This window comes from Leptopilina heterotoma, unplaced genomic scaffold (genome assembly GCF_015476425.1).
Source record: "Leptopilina heterotoma isolate Lh14 unplaced genomic scaffold, ASM1547642v1 Lhet_131, whole genome shotgun sequence".
Taxonomy (NCBI): domain Eukaryota; kingdom Metazoa; phylum Arthropoda; class Insecta; order Hymenoptera; family Figitidae; genus Leptopilina; species Leptopilina heterotoma.
The window spans coordinates 654,009-678,707 of record NW_025110850.1 but is presented as its reverse complement, the minus strand read 5'-3'; the positions used below and the strand labels follow the sequence as shown (position 1 = coordinate 678,707).

General features: G+C 30.8%; 1 protein-coding gene across 1 annotated transcript; it reads right to left on the bottom strand.

Moving 5' to 3' along the window:
• Positions 1 to 653: 653 nt before the first annotated feature.
• On the bottom strand, positions 654 to 22,567 carry LOC122513058. Its single transcript, XM_043629292.1, has 4 exons — positions 22,385 to 22,567; positions 1,657 to 1,669; positions 1,294 to 1,488; positions 654 to 1,168 (listed from the first exon to the last, which is right to left on the bottom strand). Exons 1-4 carry the CDS (start codon positions 22,565 to 22,567, stop codon positions 654 to 656), a joined length of 906 nt encoding a protein of 301 aa, XP_043485227.1.
• Between the last annotated feature and the right edge of the window lie 2,132 nt (positions 22,568 to 24,699).

Genomic DNA, 24,699 nt, shown 5'->3' with positions numbered 1-24,699 from the left:
ATTGAAGATTTTTCTCCGAACTATGACTCTCGTCATTGTCATTGACATCATTAACCTGATCAGTACAGCTTATTTCACCCTCAGTTCCAGACGACGTTGATGTTAAGAGTGACGTAGCGTTCGATGTGTGTGGTTCGATTGCTGTAAAAGCACCCGATCTTCTTGTATTCATCTTTTGCAATCGTTTAGATTGAAAACAATTGTACTAGCGAAATAAAATGTGCTTATTTTAATCATAAATCGTAATTATAATTGAAAATTTGATTAATTCAATTTTGTTAAAATGTATTGATATTAATTGAATTTCTGTAAAGAATTTTACTATTTATAAAAGTAATTGAATCCTTCCAAAGAATTTTATTACATATTTAAGAAAATAATTCTCTAAAGGCAATATAAATAAGAATGACTCTCTTTACCTAATTTGCATATCTACTCGTTTCATATTAAGGATGATTCTGTTATGAATTACAGCGTACACCTTGGAATTTGACACCAAGGACTGACATCGCCATCGACCATACCATGTTAAAAACCCTTTTTTACCTAACCTTTTATCCACCTACGGAACTACCTAGTGGCTTCAGACTTCGTAAATGAATGGTCCTATTTAGTCGCTGACGCGACTTTTCCGTGCCGCTCTTGTTCTGGCCTTACTTCCTTCTTGTCCTTGACAAAGTCTTCTTTGCTTCCTCTAGTGCAGTTCTGAAGACTCTGCATCCTCCTGATCCGGTGACATGTTGGATGTTCTCCTTTTCGCCGAACTTCGCCTGGCATAAGAAGCAGCATGGGCTCTTCTTACAATCTACTGCCTTATGGCCGGCTTCTCCGCACTTGAAGCACGCAGCCGACCTATCTACTGTTTGGCAATTTCTACCTATATGGCCATAGTCAAGGCACCTATGACACCTTGTGACCATTGTTCTTCTTCTTATCTTGCAGGAGACGAACTCAATCTTTATGTGCCCAATTTTCTCCAGCTTATCAGCGTCTTCCTGGCTGGTGACCACGACAGCGAGCTTTGCTCCTCGCTTGTTTGGTCCAAGGACTGTCACCTTCCTGCTGGTACCGTAGAAACCTTCTCCAGGGCTCCCAGTAAGTCTTCTTTTTCTGTAAGGGCATCCATATCGCGGATTTCCAACGTAGTTTGCCGGTCCGCCATCTGCACCTTACCCAGTGGTCCAATCACCCTTGTCACCTCCTCGGTGTACAACGCCTTACTTGAAGTCCCTCCAATTTTGATAAGAAGGTCTCTCTTTTTAGTGGGTAAAGTTCTCACAACCCTTGTCTTACTGGCCTCCAGGTCAGCCTCTTCACGAACCTTCTTCAGTACGTTCGCGAATGATGTTCCTTCAGCCACTTTAACGATAATTGTTGTTCGTTGTTGTGGCTGTCTTCTGTCCTTGACTGAATTTAACTTTGGTTCCGACTTGGTACCCTTGCCTTCAGTCCTTTTAGGACTGATTATTATACTATTTTTGTCATGTTCTAGTTTTGAGTTAATAAATTACATTAATTTCACAAAATATACGTAGGTTTCTCTATTAAAAATAATCACGTGTAATTACACGTGTAGATTTGGACATGTGTAATGCACTTGTAAATACACGAGGAAACGTTTTTGCACGTGTAATAATTTTTTCCTCATGTAAATACTCATGTATTTCACCTGTAAATACATGTGTAATACATGTCCAAATAGACATGTGTTTATTTTTACTAGTTTCATTTCAACGAAAAAAATTAAGATAGGTATATTAAAATTACATATTTAAATTTACTAAATTTTTCAGAAAAAGTTTGTGTCAGTATCATTTTCATGGTTACTATATGTATTTGAAAAATATTTCTATGAATAAAGTCAAGATATGTAAATTAAAATTAAATACTTGAATTGACTAATTTCTTTAGAATATATTTACGTATATGAGGCATTTTACGTGAAATGTCCTAAGTTGAAATTTCAACTTCTTGAAAAAAATTAAAACTCAAGGAATTTGTTGTTCTATCAAGTAGAAATGTTCCCCAAAAAATATTTTTGATTTTTTCGAAAATTTGGAGGGGGGTTAATTTGACCAATTTTGCTAACACCGGCTACTTTGTGAATTTTTTCTAAACATACTTGTAATGGGAAAAATTTTTTAGAATATGTTCCTGAAAGGTTTTTTCGTCCTCTTTCCAATGGTGAATTTAATTTTTTAATATTTTAAAAATTGACCCTAATTTTTTATAATTAATACTAAATTTTCAATTTCCCAAAAATCGGTCCGTTTTTTAAAATAAATTATTGGAAACGAAAGCTAAAGTTTTTTCCTATCGGCATGTAAATTTTCAGAATGCCCTTTTTTTGAGTTATTAAATTTCAAAGAATAAATAAAATATTGTTATTCGAGGGTTTTCGGGGTCGCTGATTATGAATCCGATGTCAGTTATTCAAAATTCAAAATGGCGGATCCAATATGTCGGACAATATTTCAAAAAATTGCTTGAATTTGCTTCCAAATTGTTACTCGGGGATTTTCGGGATCACTGATTACGAATCCGATGTCAGGTTTTCAATATTCAAAATGGCGGATCCAATATGGCGGACAAGATTTCAAAAAATCGCTTGAATTTGCTTCAATATTGTTACTCGGAGGTTTTCGGGGTCGCTGATTACGAATCCGATGTCAGTTTTTCAAAATTAAAAATGGCGGTTCCAATAGGGCGGACGAGATTTTCAAAAATTTGTTTGAATTTCCTTCAAAAACGTTACTTTGGGGTTTTAAGGGTCGCTGATTACGAATCAGACGTCAGATTTAAAAAAATTCTTAAATTGAAAATGGCGGATGCAATATGGCGGATAAGATTTCAAAAATTGATTTTATTTGCTTCAAAACTGCTACTCGGGGGTTTTTGAAGTCGCTGATTACGAATCAATTGGAGCAAGGATAGTTAAAGAATCCGAATGCTATAAAAAATCAGTAGATTTTCGTTATCTTTTTTTCGATTTAGACTATTCAATATTGATATCTGAAGTATTAACAATATGTTTTGAACATTTCCTGAATTTTAATTCTTTCATTAAAATTCGTCTGAACTTGAATCTCAGTTTTAACTAATTTTCTTCAGACAATTACCAATTTCTTGGTCAATAAGCTTTGTTTTCCGTATATAATTACGCACTATTCTGTATATCAGCCTAAAAAGAACAATTAAACATTTTTTTATAATTTACAGTCGCATTAGCAGGATTGTACCGTGCCATATTAGCTCCAACTATCCTTGCCCCGTGAGAGAAAAAGGAGCACATATTTTAATTTTTCCTAATTTTTTGTGAAAAGACGTGAATTTAATTGAAAATAAATAGGATATTCGTGTTCAGCAGGAAATTCCACTCTGGAAAACATTCACGTAAATAAATATTCGGAATCACTAATAAAGAAAACAATATGATAAAACGTGACAAAGTTTCCGTTGACATTTTTCAAAAACAGGTGTTTTTTAAAAATAAACTCCTAACTTCGCAAATGGTGGCAGATTGATTTCCAATTTTTACTATCATCTTTTGGTGATAAGACGCGAAAATATCATGATTGACGCGCTAATTTGAATAAGCCGTTTAAGCAATACATTACTAAAAAAACATTTTATTTTATTATTAATTTCAGATCCTAATTTTTATCTAAAAATTAAAATATACAAAAAAATTAGAATGAAAATATGATCTGAAATTAGTTACAAAATTATACAAATGAATTTCGATACACCAGAATAGAATAACAATGGTACAAATAAAAAGTTTTATTAAAAATGTTTCAAAAATTATGAAAATTAATTTTTCCATTTGGCAATTTTTTGTGAATCCAAAAACATATTTTCTACAAAATTGAGCATGGATTATTTTTTTTTTTACTATTTTATCAATAAAACTTAAACTGAAGCAAATAGAAGCAATTTTTAAAATCTTGTCAGCGACCCCAAAAACCCCCGAGTGACAATATTGAAGCAAATTCAAGCGATTTTTTGAAATATCGTCCGCCCTATTGGATCCGCCATTTTGAATTTTGAAAAACTGACATCGGATTCGTAATCAGTGACCCCATAAACCCCCGAGTAGCAATATTGAAGCAAATTGAAGCATTTTTTAAAAATCTTGTCCGCCATATTGGATCCGCCATTTTGAATTTTTTAAAACTGACATCGGATTCGTAATGAGTGACCCCGAAAACCCCCGAGTATCAATTTGGAAGCAAATCCAACCGCTAGATTCGCCGGGGGCACGAAAGGGTTAAGTGTTGCTAAGCAGTGTTAGAAGATTAAAATGGTCTAAAAAATTTTCATGCTGTCTATTTTAAACACTACCTGTCATATATGTAGGTGAATTTAACAAAAAAACAAATGATTTAAGATTAAATAATATAGGATTGAATTTTTTGTTATGAATATTATTATTTAAATTTTGTCCCGTACAGCACATAACATTTTATGTATTTATGATGAGAAGTGATTTCGTAGTCTTTTTATGTGAGAAAAATCGTCATTTCTAAAAGTTGTCCAAGAGCCCTTTATATTCTTTCTTTTATCATAGTAACTTCAATATCTCAAAATCTTAATGACGCATTATTCTATAAGTACATACAGGTGTAGAATTATCATAACTATCGAAGACAAAATAAGTGCTCACTAACTGTCGTATTTCTACGTAACATAAAGGTTAATATTTAAGATTATATAGCTTTCTTACACGTACTTAAAATCTTTTAACTACGTCAATAAATTTGATATTTTTCACCGATTTTATTCTCAGAGTAAATAGTACATAATTTCATTAAATAATTGTGAATTTAAATTTGACGTAAATGATGATTTTGAATACGAAATTAGGAAGAAAGATCTAAATAAAAAGGGTTACTGAACAAAGAAGTCTCAGATCAGTTACATTTTCAATAGAAAGATCGTAAGAGGATGATAAGGAGAAATTACGCTTTTACTATTTTAGTCATTGTTGCTGTTTTTCTTGGTGAGCTAAGGTTGAATTACTAAAATGTCATCATTTTTTAAATAATAAAGATAATAGTTTTTCAATATTTTAAAATCATTTTTTGAAAATTTCTGAGTGCTTATTTTTCTTAAGTAATAAGAATTTCTTAGTTTTTAAATGAAATATTTTCGCAGCTGTGAATGCAGGTAAACCGCAGAAGATTACTCCTCAGATTAATTAAAAATATCTTCAATATATCCATTTGGATGTTTATTTTTATAATTTATTAGTAAAAAAATAAATCATTTATTTTATTATATTAAACGTCAAAGTTACAAAATTATTTTACTTGATTCATTTTTAAAAGACCTTTGTAAAAATTGTATTATTATTATTATTAAACAAAACAGTATCCATATTATCATATTTTGACAAAAGCTCATTGCTTTAACCTTTAACTGGTATTTTCAGACAAAGTTGCTGTTCATTTTAGACTTTAAAGTTTCAGACTTTTTTTAAAAATCTAGTTTTAATTTACTTGCTCTGTAGTCTCTCAATAATAAAGTATCCTGCTTTACCACGCTAAAATTTGTTTCTTATTTTAAAAAACATTATACTGCAAAAATTTCCGAATTTTTATTTTCGAGTAAATTAGGTGAATAATAAAAAGGCGATGAATAGTAATGGTGAATAATAATAAAAATCCACGGAACAAACCTTTTTTCTAATTCAACATTTTCTTCGAAATCACGCCAGACTTCTGCGAACCAGAAATTATCAATTATCAGGCGCAATAATGAAATACCCCTTAAGGCAGGCAACACTTTTTCCTTTAGTACTTACGGGTTTCTGCACGTCTTTCTTACACTCGTTAAAAAGCTCTCGATCTCTTCTGTTTTAATCTAAAAGCTAGCGACATTTTTGGACAAGGGTTTTTTATAAGACTCATAATTGGAGGAACTCAGAGTTCGGGAATAATGCAATTTTTCAATCACTGTAATATGGTCATGTTTATTGAAAAGCGATCGTTTAACTGAACTATGGTATTGTTTTGCATTTTTTAAATTTTCTTCCATTAAGGAAAATTTATTATAATCATCATTAATATGACCATTTATTTTTAAGATACTGTAATAGACATTGGCAAATAGAAGTAGCTATTTTCTGACCATTTGCAGTTAGAAGCACTTTAAAATCATACAAGTTTTAAAAAATCCTTGCCCAATATCATTAAAAATTTTGATTTCATAATTGCCTATATAACGCATATATAGTCTGCTTATGTGTCAAAGCATATAATGATACACCGCTTATGTTGGCGTAAGTTGGCTTAACCAAACTGTTTATAATGACGAATTTAGCTACAACTGTCTTTTGTTTCAAACACTCCAGATTTAATAATATTCTATATCTTCTGAGGATGTTACAGAAGAATGAACACAATTTAATTTGATTTAATTCTGCGGAAGACGTGAAGCATGCTTTGTGGGTTAAAAATTTGAATCCACAGATTATCTTTTATATATAAACATTTTCTCTCTATCATAAAATCACCTGTATAAAAATGTAAGAAAAAAAGTAGATAATTTTTGGACTTGTCTCATCATAATATATCCGAACTCCAATCATCGTAGTCGATTTTTTGAAAAATATCAGGAGACGTTTTGGAAAAACACCGGTTGGACTAATAAAAAGATGCGGATTAAGGACCAAAAACGCCTAGTGAGATTAAAAAATAAAAAATCGCTTTTTACTACGATGTAAATCAAGTGGGTTTCTTCCGTCTCTGGTTTATCTTTTAATAATTTTTCCTTAAAAAAACGATTTAACGAATTAACTATATTAATTTAAATGTTCTTTCATTCAATTTTTCTGTCCCTCACACTCTGAAGTTGTCTTTTGTTTATACTTTTGTTTTTTGTTAACTTTAGATAGAAAATGGAAATCATCAGAATTTTTTTACTTCTTTTCAAGACTAAAATTTTGTTAAATATTATGTTTTGTCAAATTGAAATTATTTTTGTTCTTTACTTCTAAAAAAAATTAGAAAATTATTAAACAACTGTGATTAAGAAATGGAAAATATATTTATTTTCTATTATTTTCTTTTTGAATCACAATTTTTTAAAGAAAATTATTATTTTGTTTTAGAAAAAAAAGAAAAATATTTGCAAAATTCCTATTTTTAATCTTATCTTTCGAACAGGATTTTCCACATGAATAAAGACATTCAAAAATTTTTAATTCAAACCTTTTTTAAATTAAACAACTTATAAAAGTATTGTTACTGCAACTTCATCAAAATTATTTTCATCATTTTAATTAAATTATTTTTTTCTAGAATTTTAAATTATTTTTTATGAAATTAATAATTGAATTCCTTAAAAAATTATATTTATAAAAATAATTGAATTCCTTGTGAAATTTTAATTTTTTTATAAATATATAATTAGATGTTTGCGCAGAATTTCAATAAAATTTTTTATAATTGAATTTTTTTGAAAAATTTTAGTAGATATTATAAAAATCATTGAATTGAGGAAAATTTTTGAAAATAATTGAAATTTTTGCCGAGAATTTTTTTAAAATTTTAAAAATAATTGAATCGATTCGAAGAATTTTATCATACTTTTTTAAAATAATTGAATTTTTGCAACGAATTTTATTAAAATTTTCAAAAATAATTGAATTCTTATGAAGAACTATTATTAATTTTTTTGTTAAATAATTGAATTATTGCGAAAAAATTCATAAAACATTTGCAAATGTTTGAATTCTTGCAAAGAATTTTATCAAAAAATTTGATAATAATTGAATTTCTTTGAAGAATTTTATTGTTTATGAAAACAAGTGAATTATTGCAAAAACAATTGCAAATCATTGAATTCTTGCAAAGAATTTTATCAAAAACTTTGATACTATGTAATTGAATTTCTTCGAAGAATTTTATTGTTTATAAAAATAATTGAATTTAGGAAGAATTTTATTAAAATTTTACTTGAGTTTCTTTAAAATAATGGATTTTCTTTAATTATTTTAATTACAAGTTTTCAAAGTAATTGAATTCTATATGAATAATTTCTTTCAAGTTTTAATAATAATCCTCTTTCTAAATAATTGAAAGCATTTAATTCTTGAATTTTATTAAAAATTTTTGGAAAATAATTGAATTTTTTTGAAAAATTTCTTTAATTTATTGAATACAATCGAATTTTTTAATAATTGTATTGAAAGTAATTGAATACCTGAAAAGAATTTTATTATTTATTAAAAATACTTTAATTCTTGCGATGAATTTTAATAATATATTTCTTTTTAAATAATTGAATTCTTTTGTGAATTTTTATTGAAATAGTAGATATTAAAAATAATTGAATTTTGATATTATTGAAATTAATTTAATTCTACGAAGAATTTAATTCAAATTGTTTAAAAAAATCGAATTGTTAAAAATTATTTCATTAAAATCTTTGAAAATTAATTTTAATAAAAATTTTAAGAATAATTACATTTTTCGAGAAATTCCATTAACATTGTACCAAAAATAATTGAAATTCTGCGATGATTTTTATTATTTATGAAAATAATTGAATTCCTGGTTAAAAAAATGTTATTCTTCATGAAAAAAATTGAATTATTGCGAAGAAATTTATAAAAAATTTGTAAATAATAGAATTCCTCTGAAATTTTTATTATTTAATTCATTTATTCAAAATTGTCATTTTCTAAAATTTCAAATTAAATTTTTTTTTAAATAATTGAATTCGTTTTGGGAAATATTTTATTAAAATCGTAAATATTGAAAATCATTAAAATTAGAAAAATTTATGAAAATAATTGAACTTTAGAGAAGAATTTTGTTATTTATAAAGATAATTGGGATTTTTACGAGAATTTTTTTTTCAAGATTTGAACATAGTTGAATTTAATAAGAAGAATAAATTTTATTTTTTTTAAAGAATTTTTGCAATTATTTTTAAATTTTACAAAATTGAATTTTTTTTTAGTATTTTCAACAAAAATTTAAATTGGAAAATTTTCCAATTTTATTATTTTTAAAATTGCTAATTTTATTTAAAAAAGGTAGTAAGAAGTTATAGCCGCGCGCTTTAGCGCGCGATTTGTTGCTAGTTGACTTTTAATTATAAAATTAGTGTTTTGAATATCGAAATTAACGATACTAATCTGTCAATATTAAGATTGCAATCTTTTTTGGAAAATTTTAAAATTTTTTCATCAATTGATGATCATCATATATATGTTAAACATTTTTTGATTTTCAAAAAAATTTTCTAAATATTTATGAAAAACAACTCATTAATAAGGATATCTCAAAGTTTAATTGGTTAAACAAGAAGTATTATAATTTTCATTTTAACAAAAAACCAAATCCGAAATGGATCGAGAATTTTTCTAACAAATCCATTCCACAGGATGTATCGTATTTTTTAAGTTTAGGTGAGAAATTTTAAAATGTATTTTTTATTTCATTATATTACAGAAATATAAATTACTTTTTAGGTGAATAAACTGAATGTTGTATTTTTTACTTTGAATTTTTATAAAAATATTTGTGTTTATTGAAGTATTTTTATATTCGTAATTACGATCAATTAACAAATATTACTTACATATAAAAAAAGGAGAAAAAAATTTACTTTTAGATTTATTGACTTATAATATCACTGCATGAAGATTTATTATGCTAACTGCAATTACAAGTATTTGGTCAATGATATCTAAAGTTTCAATTGAAATGCAAGCATGAGGCTTGAATATTTCGAAATATCTTTTCTGCAAATAGCACACTCTATGTGAATTCTCAAACTTGCAATTCTTCTGGTTTCAATTACTTGTTCTTTGGATGATATTTTGTTAGCACTAACGCTTGGTGAACGTACCAAAGTAGTTTTTGTTTGTAAAAATTTATTGGTTTAGAATCTAGACCACAACAAATATTAGATGTAATTGAGGTAGTAGAATTATTTCCAAGAATTAGTTATCTTTAGTAGTTGTAATATAAGTATTTATATCTGGAGAATCTTTGGATGTCAAATGATAGGACCGTGATGCAGAGGGAGGAGATTCAGAGAGTAAGGGCGGAACTACAGAAACGTCGATTAGATGGAGCGACAATGGCGTACCGCTGTGGAATCCCTATTTCCCCTCTTGATGTCCAAGGTAGTGTCCCATCTTTGAGACAAATTTGCTTCATTAAATAGACTTTTATTAGTGGCTAATCAAATTTAATCTCTCAAAATATTGATCTTCTTCCTATGATAAAAATGTAACCAGATTCATTTTCATTATTTTACAGACTCTTACTGAACTTTAACTTTATTTAAAATATAATAAAAGTTTGATTGTATTCTCTCTCATTGTTTATTTTCATAAGTGAATACAAATGATCGTTACAGAATAAGAAACATTTTGGAATGCATTTCACGTAGGTGGGCAAAGATTCAAGTTCACTTACATTTCCTTCGGCATGCGACATGGGGATGAGGTCTGGTTGACGGAAAACATATTGTCGCGAGAGTGAGCTCCCTCGGGGTCCCCATGTTGTTTCAAGTATATAGCTTTATATGTGTGTCCGGATCATGTTTAGCATGCGCATACTATGCGACTGTGCGATAGTAGCTTCTGATTATCAAGTCGCCAGGGAGTCCGATGTAATTAATAGTTTATGGTTCTGGTCAAGAAATTATCATTCATAACGCGCCGCACGTGACGGGAATATTCGTGCTCTAGCGAAACTCGATAACACGTACTTGCCACGATTCTACATCAACCTTCCCCCACACCTATTTTGCCCACTCTCCTTCATCCAGGTGCTGCATCTTCTCCATTCGCCTCTCAATGTTTTAATCTTTATCACTTCTAATAACTACTTTCACTTTTTACTAATTGATTTTTTTACATTAAAAATTCAACTCTGCTATTAAATCGAAAGTGAATTAGTGAATTAAAGTGTGCATGTATCAGCGTGAGAGGAGCTGTGACTTTCGTGAAATCTGAATTTGAATGATTTTGCGGATGATTAATTGTCAGCGTACGTCACATGGTTAGCGATCCTTTTCTAGTCTCTTGATGATGAGGGAATCTACTGAAGACAATCAGATATCATGAGATATTTGGAGATTTAAGACTATTGACGATTATGTGGAATGGTGAATTTCTTGGACGGAATTTGATGCAAATGATTTAATTGAATATTTAAATTTATTAATTTGGTTTATATAATAATCCTTACTTCGTAAATTAAAGTCTTAAGTCACAACATAAACTTACCAATGGACCGTGGCTTTCTTTATCGTATTCAATTTCTATAATATCAACTTATTTTAAAGACGTATTTCTAAGACCCTAAAGTTTAAGAAAATGTAAGAAAAAATTGATTTTTCGAAAGTTTCAACAAGGGTCGCGTCGCTTCCCTAAATTATTATTGAACTGCTGCAAAAATGAAATGAATATATTATAATTTAACAAGTTTTCGCCAATATGTAAATAATTAGAAGAAGGAAGTAAAATCCGTTAAGGGGAATAGCCTTCCTAGAGTATTGTTCTTCCGTCACATTGATTGTATCCGCGAGCGTTTCTGAGTCGCCGCTTTACTGCGAGAGAGAGGGGAGTTTGAGATAGTTGCGGATAATGCTGTAAAGCCGCTATATGCCCTCACAAAACGCTACTCCCGTCTTCTTCTTATCTTGGGTAAGAATTACTATGTTTCTATAGGGTACAACTTGTTAGACGATAACTTTTCTGCCGATAGCGGAAGAGGTTATTTCACTATACATATATATATATAAATACATTTGCGAACCAATTCCATATAGATATAGAATAATGATTCATTAGTGAGTTCTTTAAGGTCTTCAATGGGGCACCGATTGAAAATGTGCATCTTCAGGTGCACAATCTTCAAGTGATTATCCATAGTCCTTTATACACACACTTTAATCTTTTACGATTGTTTGCACCTTATCTTGCAATTAGACATGCATTTGTATATAATCTTCAGCACACGATCGCTTTTAGATAATTTCAAACTATTCTGACAGTAAAATTAGAGGGAATATGTGGACAGGAAAGAAAATTTTGTTATAACCCCCTTTGAGAGGATTATATCTAGAGGCTTAGACGAAATACGATAATTATAAATTGCACAAGAAGAGTTGTATGTGCAATAGAAATGCTTGTAAGCGATACAGGTGTCGTAAAGTGTAGCAAATAATCTCCTGCTTATTTTCCACTTCTTATCTATGCACACGTGTCTAATTCACGATTAGGAATCAGCATACCGTTGTATTCATATCGAGTGGTAACATCGAGTGACAGTAGGTAGGTAGTAATGTTCATTGAGGTAGTATATACTATTGCAGCGGCACTTTAAAACATCTGTTGTGTTTACTTCCTACGGCGATTGGTTTGCAAAAACTTTTTTTTTTTTTTTTTTGCTGATTTCCTGATTCTTATAATCGTTTATTGGTATATAGATTACAATATAGGTATGGAGGTTCATTCACCCACTGTTGTTCACACCTCATTGGACACCAATATCGACAAACTTCCCCGAGCATCACGATCTAAGAACCCCTCTTTTCTTGATCGAGATACAACTTTGTTTCTATTTTCTCACACTAAAAGCACTGCGGAAATGCCAAACATGCAATTATGTCAGATTCCTTTCGTTCAACACGGAACATCAAAGCGTGCTGATAAATTAGATTTTATTTTCTCGTTAGGGAAAAATTGGATAAAAATTATTTTTTATAATATGAGGTCAATTCAAGAGGTTGCGCATATAAACCAAGAATTTCATGTAGAATTAGTTGTTGATCGCACCTAAAAACCAAGAGGGAGTAGGTGAAGATGATAGCACTGTTTTAATAGCATCGTAACGTATAATATGCCAGATTGTCATTAATTTCTTTGATAGTTTTCTTTGCCATTTTTTTTGCTCCATTCGCCAATAGTTACCACTCCCATAATCACTTCTCGATCCAGTTTTAACGACCACGTCCAGTTGAATTAAGGGAAGCCCTCCAGGTTGATCTCGTGTAGATTATCGAGATTAAGCCCGCGCCACCGTACTTGCGAGCAGCAATTACAATTAAGCGTGAGTAATATTTAATTATTACACGTTATATCGTGCACACACACATCGCCAACGGCAATGTTTTAATCGGTCACTTGAAAGATGAAGAAAAAATCCATGGACTCTCAAGCAACATATTTATTGAATTTAGTTTTCGCTTAAAGTTTTCTGTATTTATAATTAAATAAGAAACTAATTGTAAGTTGTCATGGATTATTTTCTTTGTAAATGTAGTTCTTATTTGAATGTGTTAGACTAGAAATTATTATTAGGCTACAATTGCTAATGTCACGTCATGGCGGCGCATTTATATTTTATACATTTATAAAATAATATATTTCAAAGTCAAAATACTTGAATCCTTCTATCTTGTAAACCTAAGCAAAATCGATCCAATTGTCTTACACGTGGACAGCAGAAACCAAATCTGCTAATCAGTATTTCGTCACCCTGCCAATGAACACCAAAAAATGTGTTCCAAATCTGTAACAGTTATGAAACACATTTTTTGGTGTTCACTGGTTTTAATATCTAAATTTTAATACTGACAGTTTCTCTTTTCAATACCCTTAATATCAGAACCTTCAGCTCTGGAAATAAAATAGAATAAACCACCGATGCGGACATGAAATAAAATATAATTACTAGTATGTTTACAGTCTTTATTGAGACGTAACTAACTTCAAATAATAATAGTCGTGGAAATTTTATATCTTTTCCTACTGACTAAATGATAAAGTTCTTCTAAATTTAATTTCCAGTTTTTAGACGATTCTTAGACATTAAAAGCAAAAGAATGAAAATTAATGAATACTTTTTCTGCGACAGGGGCGTATTTAAAATATTAATATTTTTTTCAACTTTGAGAGGAATAGTGTATGAGATGGTTGATTGTAATGAGGAGTAATAACAGTTATTATGATAATTACAGCCGTGGGAAGAGGTTCGTTTATCGATACTGTACGTAGTGTTCGGTGGAGATAATGATTTTATTGAAAAAAGATTTATTATGACGAAGTATAGAGAAAAAGTTGTGAGTCTGTCAGAAATTATTAAAATAAACTTGGACAATAAACAAAATAACAAAGTCTTTAATCAATTTAGATTTCCTCCCTTGTTAACGATGACATCCGCAAATATAATTTGCAAAAACGTATCTAATTAAATTTCTTCTTTTTTTTTTTGTTGAAAACTCCTTGAAATCACATACAAGAATCTTAGATATTTCTCGAGATATATAATTATTGGTTCAACGTACTTGAGAATCTCCTGTCATTCAAATCAATTGCTAATGGTCTTTTAACAATTTAGAGATAATTTTTTTTGAAGCGATGTAAACACTGGAGAAAGAAATATTAATAAAAAGAAGAGAAACGTTTTATATATATATATATATATGTATATACTATATGACGAAGAGGGGAAAAAAGCTCCCTATGAATTGTTTGGCTCTGAATAAAATGTAATTTGCACTTAATTTATTTTCGCAACGTTCACGCACGATAGCAAAAAATTTAATTACATTAATGGCCATTGAGCCAAAGAGGGAAGATTCACGCGCGAATCCGAACAGTTTTCTCACGAGAATATTTCACTTCACGCTGATCACCCGTCAAATCGAATAGGCCAGGTGCGGACACGCTTCATAATGTAAAAGGTTCATTAGGCGAAGGGGAAACGAGTGCTTCGAAGAACACTATAAGACTTCCTTTCTTTCATTGGTTTTCATTCCAAGCATGGGATGTTACATTAAAAAGAAGCAAAAGTCTTCCGGGCAATAACCATCCCATTATGTAGAAATTGTGACGAGTGGAACGTTCAAATTTTTTTTGTTCCAAATTAACTGGCGCACTGTGCTTTCTACCACACGCGATGAAAAAAAACAAGCCTCATAGACCAAAACAGTTTTTATATTTTGACACGTGCCTAAATCTACATCAGGGTCATTCTCTTGAAGGAAGTACCCCAACATTGATGTTTATATTGGATTGACTCGAAACTAGGATAAATTGTTGCCTTATATAAATGTAATAATTAACCCCCGAAAACAATTCTTAAACCGCACACATGGGTGATTGATACCCAAGGGCTTTAAGCTATGAAAAAATGTTTTTTAACTTGAAACATTATAATTACCATAATACCATCTAATTTTTGACGTAATTTTACACCTTAGTCCAAATTTAGGTCAAAAATAACGATTGAGATTTAAAATTTATTAAAGCAATTTTGAAAATTATTTTCAGATTTTAATATGATGATGAAATGTAAATTGAAATTGAATAACAAATGAGAGCAATGCTAAGAGCCTTCCTACGGTTTTTCACATAACCTTGAATTCAAAGACGGTAGCAAGTTTCGACACCTGGTGACAGTAAATTTTAATCCGCCTTATATTGCAATATGCAAATATTATCGCGCACATATTGAGACCACCGCGATCGCACATTAGATGCATATGAATAACATTGGATTTTTCTTTCAAAAAATTTATTTGTTTACAGAAAATGTGAATTTATTCAATATCGTAAACTTCTATTGACAATTTATAATACAAACTTTGACTGCAAATAAGATACATAAATAATAATTATTGTCAATTGTACATTAACTTACCGATAAAGTGAGTTTGCTGAGTTTTGCTATACTACTCAGAGATGCCGCCTCTTTTAACTTTACAAACTCTCTTTCCCCCCCCCCCCCCGGTAAGAAGCGAGGAATAGAAAAAGATTAAATTTTCAGAAATATTCTGTTAAACGAGGATTTTTTAATCTTTCTGAATAGGCTAATTTCCAAAAAAACCCAATTCCTCTGTGAACAGCAAAATATCGGGACGCATGATTATTCCCCAAATGTCATTTTTCCGAAATGTCATTTTACCGAACTGCACTTTTGCGAATAGTCATTTTTGCGAGAAGCCAATTTTGCGAAATGTCACTTTTGCGAATTGTCATTTTTGCGAATGGCCACTTTTACGAATTGTCAATTTTCTGAAAAGTCATTTTTGCGAATCGCCATTTTTATGATTTGTCAATTTTTCGAAAACTCATTTTTGCGAATTGTCATTTTTACGAAAACACATTTTTGTGAAATGTCATTTTTGCGAAAAGCCATTTTTGCGAAAAGTCATTTTTACGAATTGCCATTTTTGCGAATGGTCATTTTAAAAAAATGACATTTTTGCGAAGTGTCACTTTTGCGAATCGCCATTTTTACGAATAGCCATTTTTACGAATTGTCATTTTTGCGAATAGTCATTTTTACGAATTGTCATTTTTGCGAAAAGCTATTTTTGCGAATTGTCATTTTTGCAAATCGACATTTTTACGAATTGTCAATTTTCCGAAAAGTCATTTTTGCGAAAAATACAATAGTGAATTTATAGACCTACAAGTTTTCTATTGTATTTTTCGCAAAAATGACAATTCTCAAAAATGACTTTTCGGAAAATTGACAATTCGTAAAAATGTCGATTCGCAAAAATGACAATTCGCATAAATAACAATTCGTAAAAATAACTTTTCGCAAAAATGACTATTCGCAAAAATGACAATTCGTAAAAATGGCAATTCGTAAAAATGGCGATTCGCAAAAGTGACAATTCGCAAAAATGGCAATTCGCAAAAATGATTTTTCGCAAAAATGGCAATTCGTAAAAATGGTGATTCGCAAAAATGACATTTCTCAAAAATGACAATTCGCAAAAATGTCAATTCGCAAAAATGACTTTTCGAAAAAATTACAATTCGTAAAAATGGCGATTCGCAATAACTACTTTTCGGAAAATTGAAAATTCGTAAAAATGTCGATTCGCAAAAATGACAATTCGCAAAAACAGTTTTTCGTAAAAATGACAATTCGCAAAAGTGGCATTTCGCAAAATTGGCTTTTCGCAAAAATGAGTATTCGCAAAAGTGCAGTTCGGTAAAATGACATTTCGGTAAAATGACATTTCGGAAAAATGACATTTGGGGAATAATCATGCGCCCCAAAATATCAGAAAAATTAATTCTTCTCTATTGCTCGTGTCAATGAGATGATAAAAAAAGAATTAGGAGTTTCTATTTTTTTGAATGCAAAGTAAATCTTGTAAAAGCGAATTGAAAAAAATAAGGAATAGCTATTCTTTTCAATCGACTTTAAGCGATTCTACGTAGTCAATTCAAATGAATAGAAATTGTTTATTCTTTTCAATTGACTGCTTCGAATTTTAGAAACGCATTAAGAGGAATAGAACTTTTGACAAACAATTTGAAAAAGCCTAATCTTTCCAATTATTTGTAGGAGCTCTTCTAGTTATTGTCTTAAAATAAAACGCAGTGACAGCTAGTTTTCGGGTCGTGTGAATTTCATTGTGATTTCAGTGCTAAATTATTAAAATGAAATATTAAAACTAGTGAAAATACGGTTAAAAACGCACAGTGCTTACGATAAAATAAAAAATTCTCTTACTGAAATAAATGAAAGACATTTTCAAGCGTTCAATGTTTAACGTCAAGTTTTCAAAACCTAACCTTTTTTTCAAGTGAAATATTGAGTGATAGTAAAGCAATTCAGTGGAATAGAAATTTCTACTGATTTGTTGTACTCTCTCACTCTTTTGAATGCGCGTTTCATATTTTGGTGAAGTCAATTAAGAATAATAGATTTTGCTACTTTTCCTTGCTCCATCGAGGAATTGGATTATTTTGGAAATGCGCCCATTCAAAAGAAATGAACTTCTGAATTCTTTTCAATTCCTCGCTTCTTACCGGGCCCTATTCAGCTATATCATCAATTTTTGAAAGCTTTTATATTGGATCTGGTTTGGTAAAATTTAGAAATATTTATTCTTTTTTAGAATTAAAAAACGTTTTAGTTAATAATTTATTAGTGAAATAAAAAGTATTGACAATGTCTGATGACTAGTGGATTTTAAACACGTTTCTATTTATTCTTTACGATGACTTCTAATGAAGTTTTCTTTACCGATAGAAGACGATATTCTCAGTACTACTATCGTTTGTTACGAGCAGATAGGTATCAATTAATGTATACTTCTAAGCGATTGATTGTGCATTTGCACACTAGAAAAAAACAAGAGCAGTCGAAGATCATAAGATAGATGATTCTTATACAGAGACGCTCTCATGCTGTTCGATTGGAAAATGTGTGAGAAACTATATTAGCAAACGTGAATTCTACTTTATTTACTAAAAAAACTGCTCTAGGAAAATTAAAAATGATGATCATTACAGTATTGATGAATGTTTAACAACAAAGTTCTCTTTTTATAAATTACATGTGATGAAAATTTTATTTCAGCTTTTTTTAAGTTTAAAGTCTAATTTGATTTTAATAAAGTATAAGAATGTTTTTGGTCAAGTCTTTCCAAAAATGTAATTATGTTTACAATTAACGTGTCCTTAGGACAAATATTTGTAAAGGTAGTGGATTCTCTCTTTACTTGGTTAATATTCACCAATAGGTAGAGAACCTTATTCTTTAATGTTTAGAATGAGGGGATAAATTGAGGAATCACCAATTCTTATCATAATACAATTCTCTGAGGGTTCACCTGCGAAACTTTGAGAAACTTCAAGAAACGCCTTCAACTCAACAAGACACAAGTTACCACCTAATCAACTTCGCGTCTTCTTCGTGTCAGTCCAGAAACCGCGACCAAATTAACAAGTTGTGTCATTGAGTTTATTCTTCGACTCCAGTTCCAAAAATCTTTTCAAGTACCCAGTCTCGTCTTAGTCAAGTTCATTCAAGGAGATAATTTCTACTGCAAGGCACATTTCTATTTTTCTAAAGACTGCATTATTTCGACTTCAACGTCAAATCAATAATTCGGCACCTGGACTCCGGACCTGTTATTTCGGCTGTCCCGAAAACAATTCGAAGGAAATCTACAACATATTATGTTTCCGCTAGACACTGTCGTTTCTTCGACCTCACTCTGAAGGAGGTATTGCTTGTTGGGTCTACGAATCTAAGAATAATTTTAAAAGGTAAGTTACTAATACTCTCAAAATGTTGTCGCCATTTAAATTCTCGATTGATCCCACAAAGTTCTAATTTTGTTTTAGTATCCCTGAAGACATCTGGATCTACTCTTTCTCTCTGATTCTAATTGTAAAGGATTCGAATAAAAATATTAATAATTTGATTTATTCACAAAGCAGAAGGATCTGAATCCTTCTGCTTTGTGAATAAATCAAATTTTGATCACCGATACCGAACAATTATATACAATTTGGGATATGTTTAGCTTCACTCTGAGACATAACATAAGATTGGTTATTTACAAGTCTTCTTCTAAGACGTAACAATTTTAAAGAAATTAAATCTGATGCCCAAATAAAAAATTCTAATCCATTGAACTTCTTTTTCAAGAATTTCTTTTTTAGAAAACAGTTCTTAGAATAATGTTTCTAATTATTTTTAAGAACTTATATTAATTGCTTTCTAGAAATAGAATTATTATCGTAATATAAATCCATTAATTAAAATCGATTACAGCATGTTATGTGTCTTATTGGTTTTAAAGTTACAAGTGCGAATCTAAGGTTATGCAATAGTTTTTTTCCATTATGGAGCTCTGGTAGCTGAGCGCCGCTCGTTTACCGATGGCAATCAATAATCTTTTCGCGATTGATCGATAGCGATGAATTGACACCGGTATATAAGGGAGCGGTGAAGGTCGATATAAAAAGAAATGAAAAAGAAAGATGTTTTGCTTGAGATCGATTATTCTCTATGAACATTTCCCATGCTGTCTAAATAGAATCCAAATGGGTGATAAGCCTATGGCCTTACAGCATCACTAGTGAGATGTGATGAAATCACCTCAGGTATTAATCTCAAGTTGATTCAACGCGAATCCCCCTCATCCAGACATTATAAACTGTTAACTTTGATATCTCCTTTCCTGCGCACCTCATTCTTTCCCTCTTGCCCTCCTCCTCAATCACCATTCCTTCCCCTTGACTCCATTTGATCTCTTCTCTTCGTTAACATGCGTCTCTCATCTCACTTACATCTTTGTTTTAACCTCTAGCAAAATTCCCTTTCTTTACATAAGGATTGTATCTCTCTTCAGACTTGTGCGTTGGTATTTATTAAAACGTTTATAATATTGTTAGAATTATTTTGTCCCTCTCAACCGTCATGCATTCACTACAACATGCCTAGATATAAAAGAGTGATCACCATAGGCCTTTAAGGATAATTATATACTTCAATGCAGACGATTATAATCATTTCTGAAGTTACTGCAAAACATATAAAGAGATATTTCTGTCTTGTTTTCACTTTTAGAATCAAATTGAATTTGTTTTTGTATCATTATTTCATATGAAAGTGATTTTTTGGTAGGATGTCTTTAAATTGCACAATTTTTTATTAGAAGTACCGAAAAAATAATTTCAGCTCTATACTTATTTTTAGCCATATTGTACATATATTATTATCATTGGTAAATATGAAATGCGTAGAGTAATTTTTGTTCCTTCATCAGCAAAAAAACTTGAAATAATTGTAAAAGGCCTAGTAGATACAGCATGACAGTGGCTCAAGAAACTATTGTGTGGTTAAGTCACTTAACTACAATGATAAACAAGATGTATTCAAATCAGTGAATGTCTTGACACGAAGGTCAGACACTGTTGTTGATGCGACCACACCTCCAACCCAAATACATATTATCATCCACGTCTCATTATACGGATAATCGTATTCATTGACATGGTCTAATATTCCTGTTATTGACATTTTTTTCTCTTATCAAATATTAACAAGTGTAAATAATAAAGTGTGACAGACAAAAATTCTTTTACTTTCGGCTTCTTTTATTCTCACTTTCGATTTGTCCTTTCACTTTTGGAAAAACAAAAGAAAACATGATACTGTATTGGTTAAAGGTTAAAGTTATTTCCTTCGATGTTTTTGATAGTCAAAGTGAAATAAATGATTTAAGAAAGCGTGGTAACCGGGAACCAATTTCAACCCTTAACCTTAGCTCATGTTTAAATTGATTATTATAAGAAAAATATTCCATAAAAATTAGTATTTATTTCGGATAATTAAAAAGCAATCCTTAGTTTATAGAAGACAATCATAATTATATCATAGAAATCGCAACCGTCATCATCATATTTTCAACCAATGACAAGCGTCATCATGGAATTTTGAACCAATCGCGACCGCCAACATGGAATATTCAACCAATCACGACCGTCATCTTGCCAAATCCAGCCAAAAAAAATTAGTTGTTTTTCTATTACGAGTGTCATGTCATCGCGGCGCACTTATATTATATTAAAACATTTTGTTAAAGTTAAAAATAACTGAATCCTTGTTCCTTTGAAATCTAAAACCATATTGATCCAAGTGTTCGCCCGCATCAAAAGTCACCAAATATGGTCATCAAAATTTTACTACCCTTCCACTGGGTCAGTCAAGTTCATTCAACGAGATAATTTCTACTACGAGCAACATTGCAAATTTTCAAAGGACTGCATTACCTCGACAACGACGTCAAATAAATAATTCTTTAATTCCTAATCTAAAAGCTGTTTTTTCTAAACTACATCGACACCTGGACTCCGGACCTTTCACTTTGGTTGGTCCGAAAACATTTCAAGGAAAATCTATTGCTTTCTCTCTCTACGCTAGACAACGTTACTTCTTCGACCTCACACTGTATGAAGTATCGCCTTTTGGGTCTACGACTCTAATAATAATTTTTATAGGTAAGCAACTAATTTTTTTTTACATGTCGTCCCCATCTTATTTTTCGATTGATTCTACAAAGTCCTTATTTGTTGCAGTATTCCTGAAGACATGACATTTGGATCTACTCTCTCTCTCATTCTTATTATAAAGGATTCAAATAAAACTTTAACAATTTAACTTCAATTTAACAGTTACTCTTTCTTATAGCCTGCCCCTTAATATCAGAGCTTTCCGCTCTGTGAATAAATCAGGTTTGAATCACCGATGCCGGACAAATTAAATATATAAATTTGGAAACGGAAAACTGTAGTGATTTGGTACCCTAGACGACGTTTAACACCACACCAATCAAAATTCGTACAAAAAGTTTTTTGTAGAATAGAAATCTGACTAATCGACTAGAACCAAAGACATCTAAAGTATTGAATATATTATAGACACCTATTATAAAACTAGGGGTTACATTCCACAGTCATTTTTAACTTACATGTAACGAAATACTTCGTTAAACAGTACTGACAATAATGTACAATTTGAACACGAATCGACTGCATGTACATTGGGAGGGGAAATTATAAAACGGTTTAAATGCCTTAACAGACCCAATATCTTGATTCTGGTGTCACTTGTAGTCTAACTTTAGATCCAATAGCCTCAATTTGTCCTCGTTTACGATCTGCATCTGAACGTTTTATGTGAATATCACCGTTTCGTGATCTGGGACTATCACCATTAGTTTCACGACAAGTTAAAACAGTATTGAACATGACTAAACGTGCGTGCATTAACTATTAAAGTACTTTAAGTATCTCACGCCGCAAAATGCAATTAAATTTCATGGAATGTGTTTTGTGTACATACAAATGTGACAAATGTGTGTGCACACTTTTTTATTATGTTGTAATTACAAAATTGATAATTATTTATTATATTAAGTCCCAGTTTAAAATTCCCGTAGGGGATCCTCAAAGAATCCCTAATGGTTTCTGTACAGGATCCGGTCAGGATCCCGTACATGAATCGTAAATCCTGTACAGGATCCCGACAGGACCCCATACAGGAAATTGGGACAAGATTCCTGTACAGGTTCAGGTGCAGGAACCTTAGATATTAAAATTTCATTTAAAGGTTCCTGTACAGAGAACTTTGCGCTTTTCTAAATTATAGGTACTTAAACGTAAAGGAACCCGTAAAGGATCCGGAATCAATTTATTTACTTTTTTAAGATCCTGCGCAGTAGTTTTCTATGAGTTTCTTGAATGCGCAATATATTTTTCTGGCCAACATTGTTATAGGAGCCTTACATATTGAAATATAAAGGGTATGTATTTCAAATGCTACTCAATATATAAACATCTAAAAACATTAAAAATTTTCCTGTGCAGGATTCTTTATATGAAACTTTGATAGCTAATGTTCCTGCACAGGAACCTTGTCCAAATTTCCGGTATGGGATCCCGTCGGGATTATGTACAGGATTAACGATTCCTGTACGGAATCCTGACCGGATCCTGTACAGGAACCGTTAGGGATCTTTTGAGGATCCTGTTCGGGAATTTTAAACTGGAATAAAATAAATATTTAGAGTTATCCTGGTCATTTTAGAACGCTTTTAGGCAAAGAAACACACCCTATTGCTCACTGGTTACTAAAAGTTAGACAACACTAATAGTCGTTAATGAAGAAAAAATTTAGGTTATTTAATTGCAAAAGAAATATCAAGTGGTTATCATTGACATAGAGATAATTCAGAAGCAGAGTAGAATATAAAAATAATAAGATTCGAATTCAGGTGTATGCACAAGTGTTGTGTATTAGGTTACGTTTTAGTAATATATTGACAGAGTATAAAGTCAACGACGTCAAATGAATACATATATACACACACCAACAATGTTCCCCTCTCGCCCACGTGGCTTATACACAGTTCTATTATGGAATTACCATATATGTGCGTTTATCGTTATTTTATTTGCAACTCGTTTCCCGCAGTCTTTCCGATCCACACGCTTTAATCTACATAAATAGTCATAAAATCAACGAGCTGAGTAAACCTGTGCCGTGATTAAAATAAAGGCGCCTGTACGATTTGATCTACCTTTATTGAAACCAATGCTGCTTCTACTGCTGTTGCTTCTGATATTTTATTTTTCCAACAACTAGTCTCACGGACCGGTTCAATTCCATCTGCAAATCTTTGTGATTTAAGATCTCGTGCCGCATAGCGCATAAATTTCAGATCACATCAAAACAAGCATCTCATTCTAAAGAAAATATTCCATGCGTGTGTGTGTTTCAAGATTCCAAATCATCCAACAACTGATTGTCTTTTGCTGTTTTAAGAAAAGAATCACTATTTATCGTTTTTTGGAATATTGCTTTTTAGCTTTTGTTTCTTATGCATGATGAAATAGGAAAAATAGGATTTATTAAAACTTTTGAAGAATAGTGTACTAAGGAAAATACGTGGGCAGAGCATATATCGTTCATTAGGCATGATAAAAGTATATAGCTCTCGAAATTGATTCTTAATTGACTTGGGAATATCGACCCGTCGCATTAAATACGATTGCGACCTGAAATCAAACTGATATGAATTAAACGATCGCGAAAATCTTCTAACAGTTTCGATATCTCTTCGTTTTTCTGATTATCCTGTTAAGTTAATTACTATTCTGAAATGTGCAAATCTAATTCTGAACGTGCCTCTAAATTACTTTATCAGGGTTGCCACAAAAACTTAATTTTGTTTTTCCCTAACTTCCAGATAAAATTTTAATTTCTTCCCTGACCCTGAAGAATATTCTGATTCAATCCAAAAATATTAGATACTCAAAAAAAATGTTCTATTTCATTTATTTACGAATTTCCTTAATAGTAAAATTATTCGAAAACATCAATAACTTATTTTTAAATA

Coding starts and splice junctions, on each gene's coding strand:
- LOC122513058 (XM_043629292.1), bottom strand. CDS start 22,567: ATGCACGCACGTTTAGTCATGTTCAATACTGTTTTAACTTGTCGTGAA. Junction 1,169..1,293: donor AGAGGCTGACCTGGAGGCCA/GTAAGACAAGGG, acceptor CCACTGGGTAAG/GTGCAGATGGCGGACCGGCA.